At 35.6% G+C, this 13,963-nt stretch overlaps 1 protein-coding gene across 15 annotated transcripts in view; it reads right to left on the reverse strand.

The window, feature by feature from the left end:
• Positions 1 to 13,963, reverse strand: part of LOC106883961 (transmembrane protein 245) — a 501,684-nt gene that overhangs the window by 422,818 nt on the left and 64,903 nt on the right. For all 15 annotated transcript variants that reach the window (XR_016241093.1, XR_016241092.1, XM_089349237.1 and 12 more), the window contains exon 2: positions 4,848 to 5,079. Coding sequence is in view for 13 of the 15 variants with exons in the window: in XM_089349237.1 (XP_089205363.1) it covers positions 4,848 to 5,079 (232 nt within the window). In the remaining 2 variants the exon portion in view is untranslated. The remainder of the gene's footprint in view (positions 1 to 4,847; positions 5,080 to 13,963) is intronic.

A 13,963-nucleotide genomic window follows, 5' to 3' on the forward strand; every position in this document is an offset into this window, starting at 1 on the left:
GTGTTCTTTATGTGTGTTTGTCTCCACTCCACTGCTTGGCAACTGGTGTTGATGTGCTTATGTCATCAGAGCTTGTGGTACAATGGATAACATGTCTGAATATGGATAAAAAGATTCCAGGTTCGAATCCTGGCAAGCTCATATTCATTTTATTTTGATGATGTGCCTGTTAACAGGGAACTCAGTTCATAGAGTATCAAGGTAATGATATAATTTTTGGTACATGTATGTATGTGTGTGTGTAAGTGAGTGTGTGTGTTTGTGTAAAAGGTTTCTCTCAGTTTCTGTCTACCATATCTGCACACAAGGATTTGGTTGGCCAGGGGCTATAGTAAAAGGCACTTGCTCAAGATGCTGTGCAGTGGACCAAACCCCAACTATGTGGCTGCAAATTGTTATTTGCTTCTGCAATTTATTCCTATTTAGTTTTCTTACCTGTTGCCTGTATCTAGTTCAACTGGCTACTAACCTGTTCAGCCTCTGGTTTTCATTTTTTAAAAATTTTTAATTTCATACATTTCTTTTTCATCTTACTATATCTCTTTGACACCTTTTCCCCATTCCTCTTTCTAACCTCCTTTTCCTGCCCTTGCATTTTGCCTTTTACATTCTCAGTTTAATTCTAGTGATGTTGTCAGCTTTAACTTTCATCTTTCTGGCATTAACAAAACAAGTAGCAATCATATATCGAAATGATTACCCACTGTCAATTTTGTGATCTTTTACTTGTGTTAGAAATTGTTGTTGTTTTCATCATCATTATCATCATCATCACCATCATTATTATTTTTCTGAAGTTGATTTTGCTTTTCATCTTTCTGAAGTTCATAAAAATTAATACCAGTAAAGTACTGCAGTTAATTTGATCAATGTCCCTCTCCTAAAATTTATGTCCTTGTGCCTATGTTAGTAATCAATTTTAATACCGCTATTATCATCATTCAATTAAGGAGATCAATATAAGCAACTATACCACAAATTGGTGGTCTTGTGTCTATGGCAGAAACCATCATTACTATTAAATGCGCAAGAAATTATTATTATTATTATTATTATTATTATTAAGTCGATGAGCTGGCAAAATCATCAGCATGCCAGGTGAAATACTTAGCAGCATTTTAACCGTCTTTACGTTCTGAGTTCTAATTCTGCCAGAGTTGACTTTGCCTATCCTTTTGAGGTCAATAAAATAAGCACTAGTGGAGCACTGGGGTTGATGTAATTGACTTATCCCTGCCCCCAAATTTCAGGCCCTGTGCCTATAGTAGAAAGGATTATTATTACCTCCACCTTAGTGAAGGCGGAGGAATTGTTTTCAGTCATGTTTGTTTGTTTGTCCATGGACAAAATATCTCAAGAACCACTGGATGGATTCAGATGAAACTTTCAGAGATGTTTGGCCTTGTGACTGGCACAAACTGATTAGATTTTGGGATCGATCTGGTGTCAGGCAAGGATTCTGGATTATTTGTTATATTTACTTTACATGAAGTATTACAATCTTATGTTGATTTTCAAGTCTTTCTCTGATTACCTTCCTTGAAAGCACACTCATGGTTTCCACCTAAGCTATGGCAGCGTTGCTGCTTCCAAAGTTTTATTTTCATTTCTCTATTATTAATTTTATTCGCGTTTTTATCTTAGTAGAAACTGATGGATAAAGAAATCAAACTACATAAACAAACAGCAGCAAAACCATTCAGAAATTAAATAACACTAACATATTCAGTAACAATAATAGATTTAATTTATCCTTGACAGTTTTTAGTTTTACTAATTTTGAATATATCGCTCCCGTTTAAAACCTCTTACCTACTTGACAATTGCATTTCTAGCCCTGCCTTAAAGGAAGCTTTACTTCTTGGATTCACATTTTTGTGCGCAACGATGTTGTTAAATCTCTGTTAACAGCACCATATGCAGGTCCTTTCCATTTTCTTTCATGCATGGATAAATTTTTCACTATAGACGACACATACACAGCATTACAAACACAGCCCGCACACCCACCTTCACATTCCATGACTACCATTAGGATTGATCAGGTACTGGACAAAGATTCTGGATTATTTTTCTGTTTTTTTTTACTTAATTTTTGAGAGCAGTTGGGTTCATTTTTAGTATTCTTGTTTGTGAGAGCAGTCAAGTTTATTTCAGAATGACAGAATTGTTACATTGGGAAAAATACTTCGCAGTACTTGCTGCTCTCTACATGTTGAGTTCAAATAACACTGTGGTCAACTTTGGTTGTCACCCTTATGAAGTACCAGTCAAGTACTAAGATCAATAGTAATGGAATGACCTGCTTCTCCTCAAAAATTCTAGTCTTGTGCCTGAACTAGAAACAATTATTATTATTGCTGTGGTAATCTTTTATCTTTTATTTGTTACTGGTTTCAGTCATTGGACTGTGGTCATGCTGGGGCACTGGCTTGGAGAATTTTTAGTTGAATCAGTCGACTCCAGGACTTTTTGCATTTTTTTAAAGTTTGGTACTTATTCTATCGGTCTCTTTGGCCAAACCACAAGTTATGGAGATATAAACACACCAATACCAATTGTCAAGTAGTAGGTGAGAGAAACAAACACAGACACAAAGACACACACACATGCATATGACAGGCTTCTTTCAGTTTCCTTCTACCAAATCCACTCATAAGGCTTTGGTCAGCCTGAAGCTATAGTATAAGACACTTGCCCAAAGTGTCACACAGTGAGTCTGAACCAGGAACCATGTGGTTGGGAAGCAAACTTCTTACCACATCTTTTATCTTTTATTGTTTCAGTCGCTAGGCTGCTGTCATGCTGGGGCACCGCCTTGAAGAATTTTTAGTTGAATAAATCAACCCCAGTACTTTCATTCTTTTTTTAAAGCCTGGTACTTATTCTATTGGTCTTTTTACTGAGCTGCTAAGTTATGGGGATGTAAGCATACCAACACTGACATAAAGAAATACACATACATATGACGGACTTCTTTCAGATTCCATCTACCAAATCCACTCAAAGCTTTGGTTGACCCAAGGGTATACTAGATGACACTCAGCCAAAGTGCTACACAGTGGGACTGAAAACAAGCTTCTTACCACACAATCACACTTGCCTGCTTGTTGAAAAGTCCTTAATATTGTTCTTAGTACCATTATTATTCTGCTATATAAATGATAAGTAGACTGCACTCCAGTTTTTTAGCTTGTACAGAACCTCAGCTATCTATAGAGAATAAAAGAAATGGACGGACTACTTTTGATAGCAATGGCTATTAAATCTAATATAGGACGAAGCTTGATATCAAGAATAACATCATATATATTTGGACAGATATATTGAATATCATTGAATGTATAATAAGAGATATTGAAATATAGAATAGCTTTGAGTATATGTGCTTGGACATATTGAATAGCCTCAAATATATATAGCTGTACAAACATATTAAATAGAATCATACAGAGCTGGAGATATTGAATAACATCAAATATATATGTCATAAAACATATTATAATAATAATAATAATTATTATTATTATTATTATCATTATTATTATTATTATGGTGGTGATGATGATGGTGATCTACATGGATATATATTCTAGAATACAGTTAATTTTTGATGCATGCGTATGCGTGTGTGCTTGTAAGGATAGTAAGCTGACCATTCTGTACTTATTTTTCAGGAGAGGTTTACTGGATAGCTCAACTTCATGCTAGGGTTTAAATAAAATGGCAAATAAGAAAAAGTTGTCACAGCATTGGATAAAATGCCTTGTGGTATTTGTTCCAGTTCTCTCTACACACACACTGACTTCAAATTCTGCTAAGGTCAATTTTGCCTTTCATCCTTTAACATTAATAAAGTACCCTGGGATCAATTTCTCTTTCTTCTCTTTCATCTCTCACACATGCACATGCGCACACACACACACACACACACACACACACACACACACACAATCTCTCTCTCTCTCTCTCTCTCTCTCTCTCTCTCTCCCTCTCTCTCAGAATTGACAATAGCTGACAAGATAATGTGTTTTAAAAAAAATGACACCCAGAGGAAAGCAATGGGAAAACCCAATTCCATATTCTTCCACAAAAATTCTATGACAAGAGTATTGTGTTGTTAAGAAAGCCACAAGTGGTCATTCCACAACTAGAGGGAAGAGTATTGATGAATTCTGCAATAATACACTCAGTTAACATTTTAGCATTTAAACAGGCCAAATTCAACTTAAATATTCTACCTATTTTATATTCAAACTAGTCAGATCTGGCCTCTCACACTAACCCTACAATGTCATTCTAAATATAATCAATTTCATCATCAAAATCTCAAAGCTATGAGATAATGCAAAATTAATTTTTTAAATGTGTAAATAATAAGTAATACATTAGACAGACTAATTTGTATGCTAAAGGGTTAAATCAGTGGTTCTCAACCATCTTTTACCTATAGACCCCTTTGATTACTATTTTATTCTGGTAGACCCCATAGCCATTTGATGTTTTAAAAACTAGTTTTATAGTTACTTCTTTCAAAATTCCTATTTTGTTTTTCACACGTTCACTTGCATACATTAGCAAGAAACATGTTCAACTATGTTAAGTGTTACAGAAAGAAACATAACTGTTTCTTGCAATAAATGATGATGATTTAAATTTTAGTGACTTTTCTCCAAAATCATACATCTTGATTAGATCCGTGATTCTCACCTGTTTTTTTTAACCCCTTTCATTACTATTTTGCTCTAGTGGCTCACAAAAAAATCTTATATGGACTCTCAGGGGCTATATGGACCTTGGTTGAAAACCACTAGGTCAAATGATAAAAAATGATAAATTGTGATTACCTGAGATTTCACCCTTTTCTGCTTTTGCTTGATTCACCTCTGACACATAGCCAATAGCCAGCATAGCTACTGCCAGAATGAAGATTGGTGCACTGAGTGAGCCAGCAGAAGAACAGAGATGAAGCACAAATAATACCCATACAGGAATGGATAAATATTGTAGTTGGTTGTTGTTTTCTGGTTTCCAGTACAATGCTATCATTATGACATAGCCCAGTAGGACAGTCCATACCTGACAGAAGAAATGGAAACACATTTTAAATATTTAGAATATATGAATTTAAAAACATAGGCAAGATAATGAAAATGCTTGAGAAAATATCTCAGGAATATGAAAAATGTATCGATTGGCAAGAGATGCAAAAAAACGTGTACAACATGTGGCCTGGATGTTAAGAAAACATGGTTAAATATGGAAAACATGAGCGTTATGAGAATGCAGATGAATAAGAAGAATATGTAAACAAGGCATTCAGAAATAGTAGATAAATATGGTAGACATGTAGGCAAGATATTAACATGGTTATGTGGTTAGGAAGCTTGCATCTCAACCATGTAATCTTGGGTTCAGTCTCACTCTGTTGCACCCTGGGAAAATGTCTTCTAATATAGCCTTAGGCCACCTAAAGCCTTGTTAGTAGATTTGGTAGACATAAGCCGTAAGAAGTCTGTCGTATATGTGCGTATGTGTGTAAAAGAAAGAAAGAGAGAGAGAGAGAGAGAAAGTATGTTTTTGTCCCCCACCACTGCTTAACAACTGGTGTTAGTTTGTTTATATCCTGTAACAGCTGTTTGGCAAAAGACAACTACAGAATAAATGCTGGGCTTTATAAATAAAAAAACAAGTACAAGGATCAATTTGCTAGACTAAAATCCTTCAAGGCGATGCCCCTACATGACCACAGTTCAATAACTGCAACTGGGAAAAGATAAAAATATAGAAGACATCTGAACAAGATATCAAGAAAACATAAATATGGCAGATATGTGGGTAAGATATTAAAACAAATATACAATAAATACAATATAGGTACAGGAGTGGCTGCATAGTAAGAAGTTTGCTTCCCAACCACATGGTCCTGAGTTCAGTACCACTGCATAGCACTTTGGGCAAGTGTCTTCTACAATAGCCTCAGGCTGACCAAAGCTTTGTTTGTGAGTGGATTTGGTAAACAAAAACTGAAAGAAGCCTGTTGTATATATATATATATATATATATGTGTGTGTGTGTGTGTGTGAGTAAAAATAAATACAAAAAAAAGGGGTTTTGTATGATTGTATATAGAGGAATATATTATTTTATTTAAAAGAGTTCCAACTCTGTCTGTTTTTTATGTTTTATTTATATTCTTGTAAAATTAATGTGGGATATAGAATATAGAATATACAATATATAATATAAAAATGGATGGTACAATGAAATAAAGTATTGAATGTCTTATTGAATATATGGAATATGTCTTATTGAATATATGAAATATTGAGTGTTCAATATAAAGGATTAAATATATAAAGGCGAATACGTATTTTCTATACCTTGTGGTATTTCATCATGGCCGGTATGACAGACTTTAACATATATATACTTTATTAATAAAGCTGCAAAGACATCACAAAAACTGTTACTCAGAATTTCATGTTCCTGTTTGTCGGACAGTTTCCCATTGCCATTTGTCTCAGCCAAAACTGTCCGATGAATGTGAAACTCTGAGTACCAGTTTTTGTGATGTCTTTGCAGCTTTATTAATAAAGCATATTATTCTACCTCTGGTATTCAAATACTATTTTGACCACCTTGTTTCACATTTATGTGCTTACTCTAGTATATATATGTATGTGTGTATATATATATATATATATATGTATATAGGATGCAATTAATAAATTATCTAAATTATGCAAAAATGAAAATAAAACTGACATCTCATTTTAACAAATATATTCACCAAAATTGCACAAAAATATCTTGAAATACTAAAGAGTAAATTTGTCTAATAAAATCACCATTGGCTTCAACCACAGCCTCCAGACAACTTCAGAATCTCCTGTGATTCATTTAGATGGCCTCCTAGTTTAAGTTGGTGAATGCTGCCATAATCCTTGCCTTCAGTTCATCTTTGGTGTTACAAGGAGTTTTGCTGGTCTCTCACTCAACTGCACTCCACACAAATGTTAGGAGTGATGTGGTTGCAGAAATTGTCTGACAGCCATGACTTGGTTCTCCTGCTTATGTGGCATGGTGCAGAGTCTTTTTGCCAGATGTAGGGTCTTCCAGCAGCCACCCTCTTGACCCAGGGCAGCACTACCTCCTCCAGGTACTTGATGTAGGCCTCCGTGTTGAGCCTGAGGCCATGTGGGAAGATGACTGGAGGCATAATGTCACCAACACTAGTGATCACTCCAAACATCATGATGTTGACTGAATGTTTGATTTTTATCACTCTCAGTACATGTCTGTATTGGTACATGTTTGTATTGGAGCTTCCACCGTTTCGTACTGGAGCTTCTGGCATGAATGCCAAGCAGTACAGCATGTCGTTTCCAAATTTCTGGCAGACTGAATTGCACCAGGGTGCTGTCTTTCTCACAGATGGTGCTCAATTGACCCTACTATACTGTGTAGTCAGTAAATTTAAAATCAAGCAATGCGTGAAATAAAAAATATAATATGGCAACAATTTACCCATCACCCACTGTGTATATATATATATATATATATATATATACATATGTGAGTGTGTGTGTGTGTATCCATGTTTGTCCACCATCATGGCTTGACAACCAGTGTTGGTGCATTTATGGCCCCATAACTTAGTGGTTTGGCAAAAGTGACCAATAGGATAAGTACCATGCTTTAAAAAAATTAAAGTACTGGGGTTGATTCATTCAAATAAAATTCTTCATAGCAGTGCCCCAGCATGGCCACAGTCTAATGACTGAAACAAGTAACAGAATAAAAAAATAAAAGAATAGATATATAGGCGATATGTCCTACATTACAGTACTGCCCCATATTTGGAATGGTGTTGCTCACACAAATGTTATAAACCACATCCAGCTCATTAAAAAAGACTTCATCATCCTCTTAAAACAGTGGTAAAACTAGTGTGATACTAAAAGCACATATACTTCACCTGTTGAGAAGCAAGATCTGACAACGTTCACATATAATTGAATATATGGAACAAAGCTCCCTTTCTTGTGTTAATTAGATGTCAGTAGCAATAACAACTTATCAATATTCCAGATAATTAATTAATCTATCAATATTTCAGATAAGTAAGACAGTGAGCTGGCAGAATCATTAGCACACTGAGCGAGATGCTTAGCAGCATTTTATCTGTCTCTATGTTCTGAGTTCAAAATCCCCCAAGGCTGATTTTGCCTTTCAAATTTTGGGAGTTGATAAAGTAAGTACCAGTCAAGTACAGGAGTCAATTTAATTTACTTGGTTCCCCCCCCCCCCCCCCAACAAAAAAATTGTTGGCTTTGTGCCGAAATTTGAAACCAATATTCCAGATAAGTTAGAATATATTTTTCATACTATAAATATTGGCAGAATTCTCTGCTATATATCAGGTCATCCCATAAGTTCTGTCCAATTTTACCATTTTTTAAATTGAATGAAGTTTGATAGTATTTTAGAATGTTTAATGGAATTAAAAATTATTTTTATGCATGTGTGTACATTTAAACTAATTAAATATTATCTTAAAGAATAATAGAATTAAAATTCCTTTGAGTAAAACCCTTTCTAACATGGAAGTGTCCATTTGAGGCACAAAAAGGAAACTCTGCAGCCAAAGCGACGCGAAACATACACACAGTTTATGAGAAAGAATGCTTGAATGAAAGAACTTGCAGAAGATGGTTTGCAAAATTCAGAAGTGGAGATTTCAGCCTTGAAGATGAAGATCAAACAGGACGTCCAATTGAGTTTGATGATAAGCCCCTTGAGGCATTACTTGAAGAAAATCCTGCATTATCAGTTGAAGAATTGGCAATAAAGCTTAGTTCAAACCATACAACTGTTCATTGTCATCTTCAACAACTTCAAAAATGGGTGCCTCATGAATTATCTGAAAGCAACTGCAAATCCTGAGTTGACAACTGCCCTTCTCTCCATTTTCGCAAACTCATTTCAGCCTTTTTGGAATGACTTGTGGCTGGTAATGAAAAATGGATGTTCTATCAAAATGTTAAATGTCGTAAACAGTGGCTTGGTAAAAGGGAAAAAACTCAACCACAACCGAGAAGGGAACTTCATGGAAAAAAGGTTCTTCTCTCTTTCTAGTGGGATTGCAAAGGAGTAATTCCTTTTGAATTGTTACTACCGAATGAAACAATCAATGCTCAAGTCTACTGTCAGTAATTAGAGTGTTTGAACCAAGCTTTGAAGAAAAAAAGGCCCTCTTTAGTGAATTGAAAAGGAGTGATGTTTCATCAGGACAATGTGTGACCCCACACTGCAAAGATCAGATCACAGAAGATTGAAGAGCTTGGTTGGGAAAAAATTCCTCATCCACCTTATTCTCCCAAACTTGCTCCTTGAGACTACCATTTGTTTCGTAGTTTACAGAATCATTTGGGGGACATAACTTTCACAAGCCAGGAGGAGGTCAAAACTGACATTTCAGAGTTCTTCACTTTGAAACCAAAAGAGTTTTACATTGATGGGATTAAAAAGCTTGTAAATAGATAGAAGGAAGTCTTAGATAATCAAGGAAAGTACATTGATGATTAAATTTCAATTAAATATAACATTTGATCACTTGTTATCTTTATTCAAAATTCAGACAGAACTTATGGGATGACCAGATAAATATATTCTTATGTAGCAGGTGTCCGGGTTAAATTTAATGATTTTTCTGCCTCCTTTTTATTCTTTAGGATCCTCATGATTTATTGGTGAACAGTAAACAGCAGTGAAGAGCATAAAAATTTATGTAGTAGTTGAGAAACAGCTGGCTAACATGGAGGACTGGAACCATCTGAATATTGGAAAAGCGTTATTTATATCATGATGATCTGCACAGGATATCAAAATGCAAACATCATGACTGCTGCTCAATGAACATGGACAACTGCAATGGAGACTAAGAAGCCATGGCCAGCAAAAAGAGACACACTAGGCATTCTGAAAGTGTCCGCACACGGGAATTCATCCCCACATCTTTGAAGCAGGCCTTAGACTCGGTTCAGATGGCTATGTGGAGCTGCTGGAGACTGCAGTCAAACCTTGCCTGGAGAGGGTTGCTGCTGGAAGGCCATATGTGTGGCAGCAAGATTCAGCTCCTTGGTATATCTCTGGATAGAGTTACAAGTGGTTGTTGGAGAATTTCTATGACTTCACCAGCCTCAATTTCTGGCTTCCTGATTCCACTGTTTGTAATCTTGTGGATTACTATGTGTAGGGCATGGTTGAGAAAGACACCAACTTCTCTGCATGCAAACTTGAGGCTGAGCTGTCACCAAGAACAAGGATCTTCCCAAGGACACAGTGAGGAATGTATGCACCAGGTTCTGGAGCTGTCTTGAGGCCTCGATGGAAGCTGAGGGCAGGTATTTTGAGTAAATTGTTATCTCCCAGCCATAATCTAGTTGATATTTTTTGATTTATTTAAATACTTTTATTCATGAATGGGATATTGTGTTTCCTTTTCCTTTTATCCAAACTGTCAAATGAAGTAAAACCAAATAGTGATATTTTCAAATCATTTAATACATGTGATTCAGGTCTTCATCATATATAATAGGAAAAGCATCCATTATGTAAAACCTTCCTCAGTTTACCTTTTGATTTGACTTCATTATTACAACTTATACAACTTGGTGCCAGTACAAACTAGCTGGTCCAGACTTCACTTATACAAACACTCTAACAATGATTTGGAGTAGTTTTATACACACACACACACACATATTATATATATATATATATATATATATATATATATATATATACACACACACACACACACACACACACACACATATATATGTATTGTCATCGAGTTCTCCAGCTGCTTTCCCACTCTTGTCCAACCAGCACCAGGTTCCAGTCTGATTTGGCATGGTTTCTATGGCTGGATGCTCTCCCAAACACCAAACACTTTACAATGTGCTGCGTGCTTTTAACATGGCACCAGTGTGAGTGCCTTTTACATGGCACTGACACAGGACTCTTGCAGGCCAATCTTCTTTGCCACGGGGAGCAATCTTAACACTTCTCCTGTGGAGTACAACTCTTCTTGAGTACAGCAAAGTGCCAGGTATCTCAGTCCTTTATCATCTCGTCTGAAAAGTTCAGCATCCTGAGGTCATCTTTCAGTACTTTGTCTGTGCAAAATTATAGACAATAACAGCTTGGACAACAACACAATAATTCCCATTCTTAAAACCGAAGATACTACAATCAAGCCAGAGTATCAGATGTGTCTGAGCAATGTTAACTGGTTCTATCACCTCTTAATGACTAAGCGCCGACTCACTCTCTGTAGTCATAGTGTTTGACAACAGCATAAAAAAATATATAACACTGATATAAATGTGTAGAGTAATGTATATCTTTTAGCTTTTATTTGTTTCAGTCATTGGACTGTGACCATGCTAGTGCACCACCTCGGAAAGTTTTAGTTACCGAAGGAGCCATGCAGAGAGACTGAACCCACAACATATGGCTGCAAAGTGAGCTTCTTAACCACGTAGCTACCTCTGCACCTGTACATACAGCCATCGTTGCACCTGTATAAAGTAATATGAACTATAATATATATTATTTACATTATTTACATTTGACGGATATTTCTCCTCATCTTGTTTGTTGTTAACACAACGTTTTGGCTGATATACCCTCCAGCCTTCGTCAGGTGTCTTGGGGAAATTTCGAACCTGATTAATAATAGTAATAATAATAATATAATAATAATAGTAACATCGTTAGGAATGAGAACCCAGGTTCGAAATTTCCCCAAGACACCTGACGAAGGCTGGAGGGTATATCAGCCAAAACATTGTGTTAACAACAAACAAGATGAGGAGAAATATCCGTCAAATGTAAATAATGTAAATAATTCCTCATCTCTTAAATATAGAACTGTATAATATATATAAATTTCAGTTTCACCCAACACCCTATTTAATATCATTGCTAAAGTAATATAAACTACAGATTTTTCTTATGGTTACTTATAGTTTCTAGGCATACTTGCAGTCATCAGACTGCACCATATAACTATATCTAAAACATGCAACTGTAAAAAGAAAGGGTTGGTCATGGCTGAGCCATCTTTGATCATAGGTTGCCTTGATCAAGGCTGACACTGGGCTAAACAACAATACCACCACAATCACCTTCACTACCAACAACACCCACACCATCCACCTCACTTACTACCTTCATGATCACTTTAATCACCAAGCAATTAACTGTATATTTAACACAGCCATAAATCTTCATTTGTAGACTTTCACAATAACACTGATGTTTCTCAAGAGTTTTCTCATCCCAAAGTCTTGCTAATTCTTTGGATTACTTTGCTTAGGTTAATTAATTATATGACACACAATATATGAAAAGTGATCAATCTTGCAATATTTATCTTCATTATCTTTGTTTGTGCATATTTATAACATATGTGTGTGTGTGTGTATTTGAAAACATGTGATCAAGTGGTTAGGGTGTTGCAGCTGTTCTTTAATCTTTTACTTGGTTCAGTCACTTGATTGTGGCCATGCTGGAGCACCATCTTTAGTCAAACAAATTGACCCCCAGTACTTATTCTATCAGTCTCTTTTGCTGAACTGCTAGGTTACGGGAACATAAACACACCAGCATCGGTTGTCAAGTAATGGTAGAGGAACAAACACAGACACATCAATACATACATATATATATATATATATATATATATATATATATATATACGACAAACTTCTTTCAGTTTCTATCTACCAAATCCACTCACAAGGCTTTAGTCAGCCTGAGGCTATAGTAGAAGACACTTGCCCAAGGTGCCATGCAATGGGGCTGAACCTGGAACCATGTGGTTGGGAAGCAAGCTTCTTATCACATACGCACTCCACCAAAATCATGGTTTAAATTCCCAGACAGGCAGCTGAACCCAATGAGTTCAGCTCATCATTTTTCAGTTATTTGTTTAGATTAGGTCGCTCTACTTGGAATACATATAATTATTATAATAATGATATATAATTATAACTATTATTGTATAAAGACCTTTGTGGTCACTCTTCTCTGTAACTTATCAACCTTCACATTTGTTTACAAATATAAATACTAGCCAGTAAGTACTTATACATTAAATTTGACTGAAATTGATGGGTGAGCTATTTGGGTCTATTGGATGTGCATGGAGCCATGTAAGCATTGATGTGGGCATTTGATCCCCAACGGGTTCAGCTCATAATTTTTTGGTCATTTGTTTAGATTATGTTACTCTACTTGGAGTATATATATTATAATAATGATAATATATAATTATTGTTATTATTGTATAAAGACCTTTGTGGTCACTCTTCTTCGTAATTTATCAGCCTTCAGGTTTGTTTATGAATTTAAATATATACAAGTGCAATGGCATGCAAAAAAAAACTATATGAGTGTGGTCAATACGAGTGCCACCTGACTTGCTTCTATGCCAGTGGCACGTAAAAAGCACTCACTACACGCTTGGAGTGGTTGGCATTAAGAAGGGCATCCAGCTGTAGAAATCTTGCCAGATCAGATTGGAGCCTCTTCTCAGTCAAACTGTCCAACCCATGCCACCATGGAAAGTGGATGCTAAACGATGATGATATATATATATATATATATATATATATATATATATATATTTATGGGTGAGTGGATATATGAAAGAAAGTGGAACTCAACATATTGTAGGAGCTACATATATTATTCTATTACTTCTAGATGCATGACAAAATAGGTCTGTTCTACATGCCTACAAAACTTTAAGTTGCATGGAGGTGAATCAAACTGTTATTAAATAATAATAATACAAACATTTGTGTGGTTATGAAGTAAGAAGTTTTCTTACCAATCATGCAGTTCTGGTTCAGTCCCACTGCATGGTACCTAGGGCAAATATGTT

Source organism: Octopus bimaculoides, chromosome 3 (assembly GCF_046866305.1).
Source record: "Octopus bimaculoides isolate indiv1 chromosome 3, ASM4686630v1, whole genome shotgun sequence".
Taxonomy (NCBI): Eukaryota; Metazoa; Mollusca; class Cephalopoda; order Octopoda; family Octopodidae; genus Octopus; species Octopus bimaculoides.